Source organism: Aedes aegypti, chromosome 2 (genome assembly GCF_002204515.2).
Source record: "Aedes aegypti strain LVP_AGWG chromosome 2, AaegL5.0 Primary Assembly, whole genome shotgun sequence".
NCBI lineage: Eukaryota > Metazoa > Arthropoda > Insecta > Diptera > Culicidae > Aedes > Aedes aegypti.
Window position 1 is genome coordinate 251,694,837 of NC_035108.1, and position 19,931 is coordinate 251,714,767.

A 19,931-nucleotide genomic window follows, 5' to 3' on the forward strand; every position below is an offset into this window, starting at 1 on the left:
AACAGTTCTACACAAGCCGACGAAGATATTTACAGAACTCGAAATGCTTGGAAACTTGAACTTTGCTTGACAACTGCCTTATGAATAGTAGTTTTCCCCTTAAAACTTCAGCTGTCTTGCTGCAGTTGAATGCACAGTGAATAAGTATTTTTATTACAGCTACAACTAATTAGCAAAACTGTTTAAAAGTACGTCAGTTATATTGGTAGCAGAGTCCAATAAAAAGGCCAACAATAAAGCTTTCAACACAACCGTGGCCGTCGTCGGTCGTTTGGGTGGCAGCGTCAGAAAGTATTTACTGGACAAAATGCCATTCATGCAAAAATAGAACTCGAAGCCATAAAAACGAACGAAGTGATGAAGTGCAATTATTAGCTGTTCATATTTCTTTCGGGCGAACTTTGTTGTACTGAGTAGTTCCAATAAACGGTGTCCGGGTAGTCTTTTTTCCGATTGTTGCCGCTGGTAACTGTTTTTTTTTGGGCAAACGACCCTGTACTTTGGATAATGGGTGCGTTAAACAGTTCAACGTTAAGTGATGTATTGGTGTGTAGTGCTCATTATCAATACTGTAAACAAATCGCAAATTGCCGATTTGTTTTGGATATCTTTCAATTGTATTGCAACATCAGCAAATCTGCCACACATGTGTATACAAATTCATTCTGCAAACGAAATAATTAAATATGCTTAATGATACTACATCAAGCAATAAATAGTACTTTTCAGTACTACTTTAATATCTTTTCTTACCTTTTCGATCCATATCAGGGCCTGCACCTTAGATTTTTTGATAGCGCAAAAGAATATTTAGTTAATCATCACTAATCATACTGAGTTTAATCATTAATCAATCACCTAAATTGAAGTTTAATCATAATTCATAATCATTATTCATACTATGGTTTAATTATCAATCACAATAATTAATCATGGCTTCGAAAAATTGAATCATTAAGCATGTTGAAATTGATTTTTATCATTGATCACTCAATCAATCATTGGTACCCGTTAATCATTAACGCTATGCAAAAATCGAATTGAGGGTATTCAAGCTAAATACGGTCTCGAAGCGCGTTATAACGACATCGCAAGGGATCGTCGCAATAGAGAAAAGTCGTTATAGAGAATACTTCATCCAAATGTTTTTCATGGGACCGAAAAATGTCGCTATAGAGAGCTTTTGTCGTTATAAAAGTGGTCGTTATAACGAGCTTCGACTGTATAAAAAATAGAATATTTGTATCAAGTCAGCCATGTTGTATGCTTTACTAATATGGACTAGTTGTTGTAATACCAGGAAGAAAGTTCTACAAACCATTCATAATAAAGTTTTGAAGATGATTCTCCCTCCTTGGTATACCAGGCAGTTACACAAAATATCCCAATGTTGAAACATTGGAACAAATGCCATACAAAAGTATGAACAATTTTAGACATAATTTCCTAACACAGAATAATTAGGTACAAGAAATGAATGTAATGTTTGAAAATGGGACTAATAAAGAAATGAAAAAAGACATATTCATCTGTTATCCAACGTATTTGTACATCATGAATAGATCATCGACATAATTTGAAAACATAAATCCAAACTCAATCGCACCAAACAAACAACAACTCGTTAGCTATTCGTTGTTGAAAATTACGGCGACATCATTTCCTAGCTAATAAACACCATAAATCCAATTCCAATTCATATTGTGTGCACTCATCACACGCGAAATACGATTAAAATCGGTCATTCCTCAAGTGGCAACCCAAATTTCGACAACAAGCATCATGATAATCAACCCTCACTCAATACCCATAATGACTGACAAAACAGCCCACCCATGTGAAGTAGGTATTGCTATGCTCTTCCAAGGGAGAGCCCATCGAGCACGAATTGCGATTCCTAATTTGGCTCTGCTGATGGCTAATGGCGCAAAAGGAGCATCGAAAAACCCAGCGTCAACAAGTGGGTACTCGCTCTTGTCGTATCTAAACTAGCGCACGCATACCAATTGAATGGCTGTTGACAACTAACACAAGAGATGTAGTTTCATTTTTATACGCCGTTGATTGTATGTCATTGATAAGAAAGTTAGAGCGCTATCAAATGACATAAATGAAGAAAATAAGGAATGGTGCACTATGGACCAGAGTTGAAATTGCACGACAAAATTCCAAGCACTTTCATAATGAACAAAAATTAACTTAAAAGTAAAAACAAACTTAAAAGTCGTGTAGTTTGAAGCATCAGAACATTATTTCATTTTCATTCACATAGGTTGTTAAATGTTCGATGCATAATTAAAGATCAGATCAAATATAGTACACTAACTCATTTATCTAAACAGCTCGAAGATAAAACACTGTTCAAGAAGTCAGGTCAAGAATTAAACAAAAAGATACCCAAGAATACTTTAACGACCCATTAGCAACCAGTGATCTATTTTAAGACTTTCATGAATACAGACATTTTTTTAGACAATATGGATGGATAACGGTGGATCGATAAAAGGATGGATTGTATTTTCGACAAAATTGTGAAAGAGGGCAAGTCTAATGACAGATTTTTTTCAATTTAGATTTTTTCCACTGGGTTGCGCTGTAAGCATAACATATTTCAATTTTTTGTTTTGTCGGCATCCCCACACTCGTGAATTCCTGAATGAGATTTTATAATGAATTCTGGGACTTCAGGATGGATCATAGGATTCCAATGTGGAACCTGGGATACCAGCGTAGGTTATGATATTTCAGTGTGGATTAGTGCTATAAACTTTCGACACTTTTCGCGACGGTCGTTTAGCTTCCATGATCAGCAGTCAAATAATCTCTCTACACTTATCCACTACCGTCACCTCTCCCACACAGCACGAGTGGTTGAATGAATATAGAATAACTAAATAACTGTGAAATAAATGAATTTTGCAGTTTTCGGATATGTGCTATCAAAAACAACGAGAATAGTATAATCTTGCTTCTTATGTCGAATGTGACACACATACATACAGATTGCCAAATTAGTAATACCATTGCAGTTACAAAATAGATTAAATGGAGTAGAGGATTTGATAGGTGTTGATATCCAATCACTGAAGGGTTTTGTGAAGTGTTTGCTTTGGGATGATGAAGAGTACAGAATTAAGCTAGCATTTGACACTTTCTCGTATTTTGTTCTTACCATATGTTCAAATTCGGAGGACTTGATCTAATGGTCAATCTAGAATCTTATGATCATGAATCATTTTAAAGATATTTTTCAACCAATTCGGGTTCAAAATTATAATGGTTTGAATTCCGAAAACAGTTTTAAACAGACAGATAATTTGGATTTTTTGAAAAGTCCAAAAGATCTTTTCAGCAATCTTCAAAACATTGTCAGAACTGTTGCGTAAATTGCTTTGAGACTAGATCTTCCTTTTTTTTAAGAAAATGCAATTCAAATTGGTGTTAAACTAATTTATATTTGTTGAATCCGGTGAAAAATGAATTTGGCGTGGTGAAAATAATTTTTTGCTATTCCGTTGCTTATTAGCCTACTTTTCATCAATTAAATGAGCAACATAATGGCCTACTTTTCCTAACAAAAGAAACAGAACTGAAAAGTGCTACTTTTCAGCACTGTTTTGGGTGCTGAAAAGTAACACTTTTCAGCACTCCTTTGACAATCGCCAACTAAATATCTGAATGGCTTTTACAGCCATCCTTCGCATGGTTTTGTATTTACCAATGACAAGCAACTTGCCCTACATCCATTGGGCGATCCGAATCCCACTCGTGTGGCGATTCTGTTTCGGCATCGGGTCGTCTAGCAAGACGAAGATGAGGTAGTAGAGTTATCTAGTTCATAGCTTCCCAAACTTAAATTTCGCGACCCCTTACCGTCTCACCAGTTATTATTGATAAAACGGGTGAGGTGACGAAAGGTCGGGGGGTCACGAAAGCCAAGTTTGAAAAACGATGATCTAGTTAATTCCAAAAAAATCCGATGCGTGCAGACAACTTAGCAAATGAATAGTGAGTGTACAATTTGGTATAAAATTGCAATCAGCATCTTACCTGGGTTGTCCTCGAATATCTTGACCACCTCCACGCTTCTATCTATAAAGCGTGAAAATGTGTGACAGTCATGTAGTACGTATATGTATCACAGCCTACCTGATTGAAAAATATTGAGCCTGTACGACGCATGGATGGCCACGTGGGTTATTCTGAAATATGATTGTAATCCTAGATACAATTCGATTAAACGGTTTTTTCGTAATAGCAAAAAATGTTGTATGCAACTCGTTGCAAAACTCGATTTTTTCAGCACTCGTCGTATTTATCCAACTCGGCGAGCCTCGTTGGATAAATATACGACTCGTGCTGAAAAAAATCATCATTTTGCAACTTGTTGCATAAATAACTATTTTAGTGTTTATTTTCAGTCGGGTGATCAAAACTAAGAAGAATATCTAAATGTTGACTTAAGTTCAACAAAAGAGAAAATTTTAATTGGCAATCCACTTTCTTCTAAGAACACTATCGAAATTCATACATTTTGCCTTATGGAACGATTATTGCAAAACGAACGTCAACGTTAATTATGCGCCTACCGACGCTTTTCTTGGTAGTGAAGGCGTCGGTAAGCGCATAGTTTACGCACGGATCTATCGAGGTTCTTGATTCGATTCCAGGTTGCCACGAATACCACTTTTGTTTTCAAATTTTGGTTGCATAAGGCTAATCTATGAATTTTACCAGATTTCTTGTGGCAAATTCTCATAAGGGGTTACTATGTATTTCGATAGTCCATTTCCCTCAGAGTAGAAAAAATCTTAATCTGATGAAATTCTTATTGGATCGAAGGAAATATATTTTTAGCAGAAACTATATCTCTCCAAAAGAACATTTCGACATAGATTTTTCATGAGAACGTATCTGCATTCATCGATTTCTTTAATTCGTTGCTCTCCTAGTATTATTATAGAAAACTGATTTATATTTCGTAACATAGTTCCATGAACAAGAAATATTACAGGTTTATTTAATTTGGAGAAATTATTAGCGAAAGAGAGGATCGATGAAAAGAAATCGCTCATGTCAGATAAGCCATCATGAAGGAATAGTGTCGATTTAATTGTTCCTCTATGAAGCTCACTAAAAAAATTGATTACCATCTTTCTAGCAATCCATATACCCAAGAATACTTAACCGAGAATAAGCATCTCCAAAAACCCGTTGAACAGAAACTCTTAATACCTAAATCGGTCCAGGCTTTCAGTAGTAAAACCATTGAGATCTCCCTACAAAATTCTCCGAAAGCCTGCTTATATCAGCTTTCAACAAACCGCTTGAAATCTGCCAAGAATTTAAAAAAATAGCCAAGGATCTTTTATAACACCTACTTGAAGTTTCATTAGCAATCCACACTTTTAAGGAATTTTCCGAAGCATCTTCAATTACCTGGTCAACTATCGCCTAGATTTCCACTACGATTACTGTAGTAATCTAATCCAGTATGGGTTCTAGGATTTCAGTGTGCATGATGGCAACAGCTACACGTTAATACTTCCATTGAACAATTTGCCCTTTGAAGGAAACACCACACTGGACAACGGACTAGCATGCAACGCCCAGTGGCACAGTCAAAATACATTCCTGACAAAAAGTTTTCCGGATTAAAGCGAGAATCGAACCCACCTTGACTCGACGCTGCTGAATGCTTGGTACACTAACCGCACCTCCACGAAGCCCGTGTTACCGTGTAAGGTTCCTTCATTGTGGATCCTAGGCTTCTAATGTGGATATTGGGATTCAAGTGTAGTTTGAGTTTGTTGTATTTCAGTGTGGATACTGAGACATCAGTGTGGATCGTAGTGTGTTAGTGTGGATCTTAGGATTCCTGTGTGAGTCCTAGGATTCCACTGTGGATATTGGGCTTTCAGTGGGGGATGTGTGAAATTATTGTATTCCATTTTGGATCCTGGGATTATAACGTGGGTCGTGGAAATCCAATGTATAACCTGAGATATCAGTGAGGATCTTGAGATTCCAGTGAGGATCTTGCAATTCAAGCGTGGATCTATATATTTTCGTGTGGATTCTGGGCTTAGAATATGGATCCTAGAATTTTGGGATTCTAGTGTGGATCCTTGGATTCCGGTGTTAATTGTCGGATTCCAGTGTAGATCCTAAGATTCCAGTATAGGTCCTGGATTTCCTGTGTTGAATCTAGATTTTTAGTGTGGATATTGGGATACCCGAGGGGAGTTTAGTTACCAGTGTGGATTTTGGATTCCAGTGTGGACCCTGGGAATCCAGTGAGTATTCTGATATTTAAAAATAGATGCTGGTATTCCAGTGAGGATTCTGACATTCCGGTGGAAATAGTTAAATGGGGATCCTAGGATTCCTTTGAATATCCTGGCAATACTGTGGAATCCTGTGAGAGTTATGTTGTAGTACTGTGCAAATGTTGTGGAAATACTGCGGAAATAGTAACCAAATCGTTTGAAAATACGTTAAGAATCTTAGTGGAATCTTGGGATTCTTGTAAATGTTCTGTAGAAAACTTCTGTAAATTCTTAGAGGATCTGGTGTAAATTCGAAAAGAATCCTGTGAGAGTTATGTGGTAAACAATTAGAATTCCATAAGAATCCTGTGAGAATACTATGTGAACTTTGTACGAAACCTTTAAGAATTCTGTGGGAATTGTAAGAATCCTATGGGAATCCCGTGTGGTTTCTATGAGCATCCTGGAGAAATTCCAATGGAAATTCTTTTATAAGAGAGAGTCCTTTGAAAATAATATGGAACTAACTTGGGAATCCTGCTTAACCCCTCTACCGGCAGCTTCCTTTTTTACCGCAAAATTCAAATTCAAATCGTTATAACTTTTTTGTTTTTCAATATTTTTGCACCATTTTTTTGACAAGCTCTCAAAAAACTCTTCTAGTTTTAGGATCTGTGTCGATATTGATTATTGGTGATCTGATTTTAAAGATATTCCGATGTTCCTTGGGGGACCGACATTTTCCATATAAAATGCCTTTGGCGGCCATTTTGTTTTTGATCAATTTATCAAAAAAATAAAATGTGGGCTGAATAATGCCAATTAATAAGGAGCTTTTCTGAAAAAATCATACAAATCGGTTCAGTATTCTTGGAGATATCTGAAAATACGATATGATGTTTTTGGAAGTTTTTAAGATCTTTATTTGGCCAGCTTGGTTCCGGAAACCTAAATGGTCATTACTTAAAGACGGCTGCACCAAATTGCTTCATTTTTTCACAACATACTCTCATTAATGTATTGTTTCGAAGAGTGAATATACGAATACAATTGAAATTGTGTAGCCTGAGAAATTAACAGGAGGTTGTAGTTACGGGTCGGTCCCCCAAGGAATTTTGGAATATCTTCAAAACCAGATGACCAATGATCAATATCGACACAGATCCTAAAACTAGAAGAGTTTTTTGAGAGCTTGTGAAAAAATGGTGCAAAAATATTAAAAAACAAAAAAGTTATAACGATTTGAATTTGAATTTTGCGGTAAAAAATGAAGCTGCCGGTAGAGGGGTTAATCCTCAGTGATGATTTTTAACAGAAATAATTTTCTTGGCAATTTTATAAGTACCCTCAGCTTGCGATATTCTATGAATAATCAGGTGATTACTATGATTGTGTAATAATTTGGGCGGTTCTGGGTTATGGACCTGTTCCTTTATTCAACCACTAATGAATTCATTAAGGTTTTCACAAAAAAACACTGAGGTTAGATGGGAAAAACGATATCTGAAGAAATGCATTGGAAATATCGGCAGGAATCTCATAACAACTTTGTCATAGATCAGGAGATATCCAAGCTAGTAATCCAAACAACGCTTCACAAAAAACAGTAGATAGTAAAATACACAATATTAAAAATGTTCTAATTTTTTCGAACCCAAATTGATAGTTTTTGGACTTTTGTCGCTAAATTTAAATATCTAACCCATAGTGCAGTGCACTACCAAAAGCCAAAGGCGGAACTTACCCATTGTAAACGCGGCACGTCGAGTTGTTAATCCGCTTATCGGAGGCCCGTCGCTGTCTGTCCTCGAACAGGTCCTTAATTGCCGTCACACCCAGCACGAACAGCACCGGGATCATGGCAATCTCCTTCCCGAAGGCATTTATCTGTGGGAACCAGTTCAGCAGCACTATGAATATAAAGTACAGGTTCGCAACCCGGTGGAACTGCTCCAGCAGGTTTTTCGGCACAAACGAGAGAAGCGTGTACTTGGTAGTCCGAATTTTGTTCCCCACTAGGCGACCATTGGGGTGGTCAGTTTTTGGTGTTTTGGGAGGCACTGTGTGGTTGGGGACCACTAATCGGTAGCCCCGATCTTCAAACTTGCTGCTCCGACAGAACATCAACCTCTTCCACCAGGGAGGACGATCGGCTCTTCGGAGGGTATAGATGGACTCGGACCGGGAAGCTTGCCGGGAATGGCCTTTAGCCGTCGTGGAAGCTGTTCCCGTGTCTCGAGTCTCCGGGGGTTCCTTGTGACCCGGCGGTAGAATGAAATCTGTTTTGGATCCAACTCGACTATGGCCAGATCGAGGGACAGGCGCATCGGTGATCTGTCCATGGGAAAGTGCCCGTTGATGACCTCCTTTGACAGCGGATTTGAGAGCCGAAGGCCTCCCCGCTGCTCCACCGACCATTCCAAAGGAACCTTCCCCATGACTAATCGATCGGGAGTGACCTCCGCTACGGGGGTTTTCAAAGAGCGATCGACTTGCATTTGCTGTACTTCCTACTGGTAAGGCACTACCGGCACCCGAAACACTCGGACCGGGGAATACGTAGGTTCGACTGGTGTCTGAGGCTGTTGGCAGGCCAGGCTGCTGCCCTGGAACCTGCAGATGCGGCTGCGATTGCTGTGCTGTCAGAGGCGTCGCCGGTTGGAATCCACCTGTCGATGGACCATCCTTTCTCGAATCCTCCGATTGTGTCATCGTCGATAAACACCATCAGGACTCTCGGGTTCACAGTTTACCCTGGTTCTAATTGCACTTTTGAATTTCACAAATTTACCTACTCAAATATTCTACACCACTATCAACCACATAACTGCAACGTTTACTCCTCCGATTGGCCGTGAATTTCACTTCACGGTCGTGATCATTTCGGAGCCCGAACGATGATTGCCTAATTGAGAAAAGCTATAACATTGAAATTTCACAAATCAGAAAACATAGGAAAAAATCGCCGATCCAACTCAATGGAAAACGGACAATAACTTATTATAACCACGCACGCGCACACATATGCAGACACAAACACTTGATCTGTTTTCGTTTTTTCTACGATTTGAATAGTTTGGATTTGGCGTCAAAACGAACAGCTGTTCAATCGTTGTTGCCGTAGATTGGTTGGTTGGTGCTGGCCGAAACCGGTGGAAAGTGACGAAATCAGCGATCTGCAAGTAGGAACAGAGGAAAAAATGACGAAATGAGTTTGGAAATCAAATTAATACTTTCGATTTTTTTTTCGTTCATATCGATTTTGTTTTTTTTTTGCTTCAGCTATGTTCACATGTGATGATGTAAAAAAGAACAACGAATAAATGAATACAGTTCGGGAAACGTAATTAGACGGTTGGGATGTGGGAATTAGTAACAGATCCAGATGTAAGAGATACCATGCGAGAAATTCGGTGCATTCAATAAATTCTTTAGTACATGAGTTTTGTAATCAAATATATCTTCAGAAATCATATTTGCAAAATGTAGCCTTAAATCGTTAATCAACTTTACTGCCCATAACTGCATAACAGTCACAATCGACATTTTTGACAAATTGGAGTTAATACCATGGAGAGTCATCAAATGATAAATACTTTCGATCAACTCATGAAATCTGTGAGGTTGTTCTAGAAAATTCGAAAAAAAATACCAAGCTGTTTTGTCACATTGGTAATTATAACCGCATAACAGTCACATTGAGATTATAAATGAGCCTCGTAATGTAATAGCAATGAAATTTCTATCAGAATTATTTTCTGACTATTCACCTAGTATGCGATATGAGTTGTACAAAATATCAGCCTCATATAAGCACTTTTGAGTTCCTGTTAATTTTTTGAAATATTAGTTTCCTCCCATACTGCAATAAAATGTACACTTGTTATTCCATTTACTCAATGCCTACTTTTGTCGAATGTTACAAATATGCAGTTATGGGCAGTTTAATAGTTGTTAGAATTCAATTTTTGAGTGTATTTGCACAAATTCAACATTAGTTAATGACTATTTCAGAATTGTTTTTTCATAAGGGCTTATCTGCATTCATCGATTTCTTTTCATCGTTGTTCTCTCTGTATATTCTTAAGTAGACGTTGAACTAACATTCCCTCCCTTCCCCCAATAATTGTAAGCACATGGCCAGGTTACAATGGGATGTGTTCATCCCAAACTTTTTATTTTTGTGACATAACATATAGATTTCTCAAGACTAATAGAGCTGAACATTGTACAGCCACCCACGATTTGTACAGTCGTTAATGCTATACTATGCTATGCTTCAGGACTAGTTCATCTTGGAACCAACGGCTTTATTTCACTTCCGAAGGAAATCGTCACTTTAACTTTTAGGTCATAGGTTACTATATCGGTGGTGACGAGATTCGATTCCAGGTGCAAGGTGAACTGTATGCTGAAAGTAAATAGCTGATGTAGGATTGACTTTCCATCCCTGACAAAATTTAATTTTTTTCATTTTATTTTTATAATTTTTTTTGCCCAACATTTCGGTCGGTTCTTTGGGGAATCAATTGTTACAGTTCTGTAACTACTATATACATGTTAGATAAAATAAAACAAGAGTTTTTAATTTTGTCAGGATTGAGAAGCCAATCCAACATCAACAAATTATTACAGTTGAAGCAACAATCAGAAATTAAACAGCGATACTTCGCTAAGGTGATCATGACGGAACAATTGATTCGAAGATAAATGTGGGCTGATTCTGGAGGGTAGGAAGAATGCAGTGAATGGCCTACAGAAAAACGCTTTTCGGGACCAGAAACACCGCCTGGGTGAGTGCACAGATGATGCTTTCACAAAAAAAAATATTCAAACGAGTTCGTGGAAAGCAATCAAGTCGGATTAGTTGACTGCCAATTGATAATAGACCAGAACTTTACGGCAGATAGTTCAAGAAGCCTTCAATATCAGCTCCTAACACAACTTTTTTAAATGATTTCAAGGCAAATACGATACTATAGAGGTTTTGAAAAATCATGGATAAGAACAACTTGTTCCATATTGCACTAGCGAGTTTCATGCCAGGGCGGTTCAGAATTCAAAAATGTTTAAAAACCCAATCTCCCATAGCTTCTTTACCTCCCATTTTTTTTTATTATGTTAGAGAAATAGTTGGCAAACGTTTCTGACCTTATTTTAAATTTTCTAATTGTGCACAAAACCAAAATAAAAAGTGCACTGTTGTTGGAAAGTTTCTTCGCGGAGATAAGTGCTATTGAAGTCTTAGTTTAAAGTTTTATTCCAAATTGTTTCACCTTAAGACTGACAGATAGAAGCAAGTGCTAGATACGAATACAAAATACGAAAAAGGGAGAGCAGCAACTGGAGCCATTAGACCACCAACTCCGGTTTGAAACGTTAGATATCGAAAGTCGGACTTGTTAAATCCCCCGTGGATAAAGCAAACGAAACAGATTCACCTTCGTACAAAATGCAAAATTGACAACAGACAAAATTGGCTAAAGCAACTAAAATTTTGTATTTTTAACGTTCAACGCTCCGTCATCGTAATCATCGTCAACATCAAAACTTCAAAAGCAGTTTTTCTGTTTAAAACTAAAAATTATTCGAAGAATATGTGTTCTTTGTGTTTCGGTTGGAGAATCGAATGCAGTGAACACATTTTCCTATAAATTTTCTTGATTTTGAACGAAAAAACTGCTTTTGAAAATTCTGAAATCAATGACGGATCCTGCCCTCTTAATACACTATAACGTTTGAACCAATTAATCGTTTTCATGCCATTTGATCAGTTTTGAAGAAAATATGTAGAGGTTGGGATAACAGAAACTCAATACTTTAATCATGATTTATCGTGTTTGCGGCTAACCACCTGATTGTAAGTTTTAGTAACTAGCGAAAATATAAACATATACTTTAACATATAATTCTATAAAATAGACAAATAGGGTCCTAAAGCCCTGTCCCAATTTAAGTGCTAAACGCTTAAGTTTAGGCCAAAAACACATGTTTACTCAATTTTTTAATGTTTTTCGTTGGTTTAAGTCTAAAAAACATTTTTTAATGTTTCTTTAGATTTTGTCACACCCCTTGGCTTAAACTCAAAATTTGGGTATATTTTGTTTTCCGTGTCCCTTCCGAAATGTCAGTTAGGAACAACCCCAGTGTTAAAACTAAAACCCCTGTGGTGTTTTTGACGACTAAGCGAACGTAAAACATGATCAAAAGTGTCAAGGTTCATTTATGGACCCAATTTTTAAATTTTAAAGTTTAAACATGATATAGTCGTTTTTGAACGGGAAAAATTGCTAAAGTAGTTGCAGTAACATGCTCTTTTGTGTTGTTAAATAAAAACAAGATTTCATTAAAAATTTTAGGACCCAATTGAAGTGAAATTCACGAAATAGTTAAGGTAACACGGGATAAAAGAAATGAAAGTTCAGACAAATTGTTCAATATAGTTTCCAAACACCGTAAAACTACCCCATTTGATTGTTTTTTAGAAGAAAATCTGAATATTTCTGCAATTTGTTTTGAAGATTTTTATTTTATATTTTTAAAACAGGTAGGGCAAAAGCACCGGTTTTGGCCAGCCTAGAAGAAAATGTCAATAAAAATTAAATGGGAAGGCGTATTTATACTACAAATATGTCAAATGCAAGCTTTCAATCCATGTTATGTGTGTAAATATCAAAACTGAGCCAAAACCATTGTTTCGCTTTGAAAATCCCGTTGGTCAATATAGGCCAACGGAACCAGTTTCGGCCAGAGATTTAACTGCGGTTCCTATATTGGCCAATCACATTGATTTCTCATGACAGTGGCCAAATTAGGAGTGCCCTGGCTAAATTAGGAGTATGGGAGTTAAAATTATAAGGAAAATGAATTGTTTTTCTTATGTTTTGAATCAATTTGGACAAGTAAATGAATGTAGCTCTATCATATGAATGTGATCAACTAAACACAATGGGTTTCATGCTGATTAGCTATGTAAAACGGTGTATAATCCACTATGGCTACAACTGGCGTATGGCCAAAACCGGTGCTTCTACCCTAATGGTACTTGTACTGGTATCTCAACAGTTGAATTCAGTTGAAAGTTTGCATGAAGATTCATTTTAAGTGGACCGATATTTTTTCATATAATCAAAAGTCTAATTTTGGGTTTGGGATAACTTTGATAATGGATATGTAAACACATGAAAGGGTACAACCAAACTAAAGTTTGGCTTCATTGCAGTTGAAACCTGATTCTTTAATGTTAATAGAGATCGTGAAGTAGATTTTGTTCATAAAATAATAGAATTCATAGAAAAATTGACCTACAAAAAATGCTTTAGTTCAAACATGCATGATGAACACCATTATAAGTCTGTATGAATTGGTATAATATAATGCTTCTTAAAAGATATCGATTGATATGCACGCTTCGAAATTGAATTCAACATAAATTATATCAAGTATAATTCTTCATCCGACGTATCTGCAAAAATAAACAAATCGAGATTTGCTTTGCATGGGCTCGACAAACGCATAATCTACATATTGAGTCTACAAAAGTATTCCTTAAACCTTTTTTTTTTGTTTTTTCGAATAAATTTCAATTATGCCCTATGTCATTCCTTGCTTAGCGCTTGAACGAGTCGGTCGACAGGATCCCGGTCTCATCGTACGGCACTTTTTGCAGAGTTCATTTAGGCCTTTTTCCCCACCGCCCGCGTGGGTTTTTGGTTTAATTAGTGAGTTAAACAAGTTTCAGTTTTGTGCAAAGTGAGTGCTTAGACGATTGCGCTTTGCGAAGGAAGCGAACTAGTGAAACTAGTATCGTTCCACCGCAATAAAATCATCGCCCATCATCAATTATCGGTGATTGATTTTTCTCCCGCACCGAGAACAACAACAAGGCAGAAGGCCGACCCGGTCGGTCTACTACCTACGGCGCGTGGACGTTCTCCTGCTGTAGAACGGATAAGTATACATTATCTATTGAATTGCTTTCGCATCTCCGAACAACAGTGTTGAGTTCAAGGTTGTTTTTCGCTTCTCCTCTGTCTCTCTCCCGGTGCTATTTTGCCCGTATAGGGGAGTTGGGTACAAAATAGCCCACTGATTGGTTATTTTTTTTTTTTTTTTCTTTTCTTTTTTTTTTTTGTGAATTTGATTTACCCATTTAGGGGAGGTGTGTACAAAATAGTCCACTGATTAATAATTTTTTTTACACATATTTTTTTTTTTTTGTTTTTGTTTTTTTTTTTTTTATTATTTTTTTTTTCTTCATTTGGTTGCGGTTAAGCTTTTTTCCGCATGGATGAATCGGATGGAGGCGATACGCCTCCTAGAGATCTCGTTGCTCGAACGCGGTTCTATCAACCGTCTTCGGCTGGGCCTTGGGTTGTCTATTTCCGGCGCAAAAAGAAGATTTTGAACGTGCTCTCGATTTCTCGGGAGCTGACGCGTAAATATCCTGGGACCGTTATTCACCAAGTGAAAGAATCCAAGTTGCGTGTAACTGCACCTAGTTACAAAGCAGCGAATGAAATTGCTCAGCATGAGGCTTTTACTGTGGAATATTGCGTCTATGTGCCGGCACGAGAAGTCGAGGTGGAAGGGAAAATTATCGACGCGAGTCTAACATGCGAAGACATTAAGACTGGCAAAGGCGTCTTTGAGAACCGGTCCATTCCTGATGTGGCTATACTGGATTGTAAACAATTACAATCAGTTTCCATGGAAGGAAATAAGAAAGTGTTTTCGCCGTCAGCCTCGTTTCGAGTGACTTTCCCCGGTTCCGTCCTCCCGAAATTTGTTTGTATTGACAGTGCTTTTTACCCAGTGCGTCTTTACGTGCCGAAGGTATTCAATTGTACCAACTGCAAGCAGCTTGGCCACAGTGCTAGCTATTGCGACAACAAGCCCCGTTGTGGCAAATGCAACCAAGCTCACTTGGAAGATGCTTGCACACAGGAAGCCGAAAAATGTAGCTACTGTCGCGAGGAACTTCATGACCTGCAGAAATGCCCGGCTTATAAAAGACGCATTCGAAATGAGAGTCGCTCAATTGTGAAGCGCTCCAAGAAGACATACGCGGAAATGGTAAAATCTTTAAATCCGTCCGCAAAAGAGTCTTCATCAGCCATCCCAGTTGGTAACTCTTTTCAAGAGTTGTCTTCCGATGAAGCGAACGACGACGAAACCGATGGGGGAGATTCTTCGGAGGTACACGCACCCGGTAAACGAAAGTCTCAATCTTCTCCGGGACTGCGCCGAAAGGTAATGAAATCTTCCCTCAAAAGTTTGCCTAATTCAAAAGGAGGTGGGGCAAATTTGAAATTGCCGAAGAAACAGGTCTTTGATGCTTCCGTTCCGTGTTGCAGCAAAGATCTGCCGCCCCCGCCTCCACCGATTAAATATACTTCAAAAAGAAGCTCTAGACAAGATAGCAAGAAAAAAGCTACTGAAGTCCCTCGCTCTTCCTCGAAAACCCCCGGGGCCAAGCGAGGACTGATAACTTTTACGGCCCTTGTGGATCGCATATGCAATGCCCTCGGAGTTTCAGACTCATTCAGAGGCATACTCGACCTTTTTCTCCCCGCAATAGAAGAGTATCTCAGGGAATTGACTATTTCGTGGCCCCTCCTTGCTTCGATCATATCTTTCGATGGATAATTCATCGAGTGAGGTACAAGATATGATCACTGTGCTACAGTGGAACTGTCATAGTCTAACACCTAAATTAGACACATTTAAGTTTTTGCTTCACAACTCCGATTGTGATATATTTGCACTCTGTGAAACATGGCTTTCTTCTGAAGATGATCTTAACTTCTACGATTTTAACATTATACGCCAGGATCGAGATGATAATTACGGGGGTGTGCTTTTAGGGATCAAAAAGTGCCACTCATTCTACAGAATCCCCATCCCGACTCATCCAGGCATAGAAATCGTTGCTTGCCAAATAAGCGTAAAGGGTAAAGACCTTTGCGTAGCTTCTGTTTATATTCCTCCAAGAGTTTCAATAAACCGCCGTCATCTCTGGAATGCAGTCTCCATGCTCTCATCTCCAGTTTTAATACTGGGTGATATGAACTCACATGGTACTGGATGGGGCGAATCTTATGACGATTATAGAGCGGCTATTTTCTATGACTTATGCGACGATTTCAACTTGAACATTTTGAACACAGGTGAAGTGACACGTATTTCATCCGATGGCAAAGAAAGCCGCCTTGACCTGTCTTTGGGATCAAGTTCACTATCATTCGATTGCATGTGGAAGGTGATCGATGACCCCCATGGTAGTGATCACTTGCCCATAATAACTTCTATCAGAAATAATTTTGAAAGGTCAGAACAGTCAATTCAGGTTCCTTTTGACCTCACTAGGAATATCGATTGGCAAAAATTTGCATCAGCGGTAACCTTTGGTATCGAATCATTCAACACTCTCCCACCGTTGGATGAGTATCGATTCCTAACAGAATTGATTTATAAAAGTGCATTAGAATCCCAAAAGCAACGAGTTCCAAGTGCATCCTTCAAAAGACGACCAGCCACACCTGGTTGGGATGATGAATGCACTCAGTTGTATCGAGAAAAATCCAATGCCTTTAAAGCTTTTCGTAGATATGGTACCTCAGAACTTTATTTAGAGTACTCGAAGCTCGAAAAAAGACTGAAGAATCTTATTAAAGCGAAGAAGCGTAGCTATTGGCGACGTTTCATCGATGGCCTCTCACGAGAAACTTCAATGACGACGCTTTGGAGAGTGGCTCGCAACATGCGAAACCGCTCATCCTCAAATGAGAGTGACGAATATTCCAATCGTTGGATATTCAACTTCGCGAAAAAGGTCTGTCCAGACTCAGTTCCAGCTCAACCGCCATCCTGGGAAACCCAGAGAGACGATGCGTTGGACAGACCATTCACTATGCTGGAATTTTCTATGGCTCTTCTTTCATCAAACAACTCCTCTCCGGGACGCGATATGATTAAGTTCAATCTTCTTAAAAATCTCCCTGATATCGCTAAAAGACGGTTGCTTGACCTGTTCAACTTATTCATGGAGCACAACATTGTTCCACCTGAATGGAGACAGGTCAAAGTAATAGCTATTCAAAAGCCTGGGAAACCAGCGTCTGATCATAATTCGTACCGCCCGATCGCTATGTTATCATGTTTAAGGAAATTGTTAGAAAAAATGATCCTATCCCGACTCGATCACTGGGTCGAATCAAACAACATGCTTTCCAGTACACAATTTGGCTTTCGCAAGGGCAAAGGAACAAACGATTGTCTAGCGTTGCTTTCATCAGATATTCAACTAGCCCTTGCGGACAAGGAGCAATTGGCTTCGGTTTTCTTGGATATTAAGGGCGCTTTTGATTCAGTTTCCATAGAAATATTGTCAGAAAGCCTGCACAATAGTGGATTACCTGGAATATTGAATAATTTCTTGTACAATCTGTTGTCAGAAAAACACATGAGCTTCACTCTCGGTCAACTGACAACTTCCAGAATTAGCTATATGGGCCTTCCCCAAGGCTCATGTCTGAGTCCCTTGCTTTATAATTTTTATGTTAAAGATATTGACAACTGTTTGGAAGAACCATGCACGCTAAGACAACTTGCAGATGATGCTGTGGTTTCTATGAAGGGCCCACGAGCGGAAATCTTGCAAAGACCATTGCAAAATTCCCTTGATAATCTATCCACTTGGGCTAGAAATTTAGGGATCGAGTTTGCTCCGCAAAAAACTCAACTGGTCGTATTTTCAAGGAAGCGGAATCCTGCCCAACTAAAGCTTAAGCTTTTGGGAACAGACATCGACCAGTCTTTGACTTCAAAATACCTTGGGGTCTGGTTTGATTCAAAAGGCACTTGGCGAACTCATATTAGGTATTTAACGGAAAAATGCCAACAAAGGATCAATTTTCTACGAACAATTACCGGAACATGGTGGGGTGCTCACCCGGAAGACCTCATAAAACTCTATAAAACAACCATTCTCTCTGTTCTAGAGTATGGCTCTTTCTGTTTTCTCTCAGCAGCAAACTGCCACTTGATTAAATTGGAACGAATTCAATATCGTTGTTTGCGTATTGCCTTAGGGTGTATGCACTCGACACATAATGCGAGCCTAGAGGTTCTGGCAGGGGTTTTACCGCTACAAAACCGATTCTGGGAGCTCTCGCTAAGAATACTTATTAAGTGTGGAGTGAGCAACACACTCGTCATCGAAAACTTCGAAGAATTGCTCAAACTGAACACTCAGTCAAAATTCATGAGAGTTTATCTCTACTACATGTCATCTGACATTAGCCTTCCATGTTATAACCCTCCACGTGTACGCTTCACCAATGACAGTTCCTCTGTTGAATATGATCTGTCCATGAAACAAGCTATTCATGGAATTCCAGATCAACTTCGATGTATAACTATTCCACGTATTTTCAACGCAAAGTTCCAGAATGTCGATTCCTACAGGAGATATTTCACTGACGGGTCACGTATAAATGGATCCACTGGCTTCGGTGTCTTCAATGAAAACTCTTCCGCCTTCCGAAAACTTCAGGAACCTTGCACGGTTTATGTTGCTGAGCTGGCAGCAATCAACTTCGCTTTGGGGATGATCTCTAACATGCCCGCAGACCACTTCTTCATCTTCTCGGATAGTCTCAGTTCTATTGAGGCACTCCGATCGATGAAACCTGTAAAGCATGCATCTTACTTTCTTACAAAAATAAGAGAGCAGATGTGTGCACTGGTCGAAAGATCATATAAGATTACCTTTGTATGGGTCCCCTCACATTGCTTAATTTATGGCAATGAGAAGGCGGACTCTCTCGCAAAGGTGGGCGCTGAGGAAGGTGAGATATATGATAGAAGAATTTCACACGATGAATTGTTTCATTTAGTACGTCAAAGTTCTCTTCACGGTTGGCAAAGCGACTGGCTAAATGACCAACTGGGACGGTGGTTACATTCCATAATCCCTAGAGTTTCCTTGCGAGCGTGGTGGAAAGGTTGGGATGTAAGTCGAGATTTCATTCGCGTGATGTCAAGACTTATGTCCAACCATTACTCGCTAGACGCACATTTGCACAGGATCAACCTCGCGCTGAGCAATATATGTAATAGGTGTGGTTCCGGTTATGATGACATCGATCACGTAGTTTGGCAGTGCCCGGATATGGACGCCTCCAGAGCACAACTTATGGATACCCTTGTGGCCCGAGGTAGACAACCCTATGTTTCAGTTAGAGATGTGTTGGGCTCCCGCGATCTCGTCTACATGTTGTCGATTTACGATTATCTTCGCTTGTGTTGTATAAAAGTTTAATTCTCTTGTGTTCTCTTCCCCAGTTTTTTTTTTTTTCTCTCTGTGTTATGTCCCATTTGTGTTGGATTGATGTTCCTGGCCATCCGGCAATCGAAAACCCACATGAAGTTGGTATACGCCATGATACGACAAACGAGCAACCATGAAATACCACCCGGATGTGCTGCAAAGAACCCTGTAACCCAATCCCAACCTAGCCCTTCCTAAAAATATTTGTGACCACTAACCTCGAGTTGCCACGAGTACCCTGGCTCCAACCCGGACTAAACTTGGTACTTAAGAAGTTAAACAATTGTAAAAAAGTACAAAAATGAATCTCGGCTCCGTAAAGCGTTAAA

At 38.8% G+C, this 19,931-nt stretch overlaps 1 protein-coding gene across 7 annotated transcripts in view; it reads right to left on the reverse strand.

Annotated features, from left to right (window-relative positions):
- The window catches only part of LOC5569512 (probable phospholipid-transporting ATPase VD), a 277,226-nt gene that overhangs the window by 133,972 nt on the left and 123,323 nt on the right, over positions 1 to 19,931 (reverse strand). For 3 of the 7 annotated variants that reach the window (XM_021844797.1, XM_021844796.1, XM_021844799.1), the window contains exon 2: positions 8,014 to 9,174. In XM_021844797.1, the coding sequence (XP_021700489.1) occupies positions 8,014 to 8,981 (968 nt within the window). In that variant the 5' untranslated portion in view covers positions 8,982 to 9,174. Of the gene's footprint in view, positions 1 to 8,013; positions 9,446 to 19,931 lie in introns of all 7 variants that reach the window. The other 4 variants (XM_021844801.1, XM_021844800.1, XM_021844795.1 and 1 more) reach the window with 3 other exon arrangements.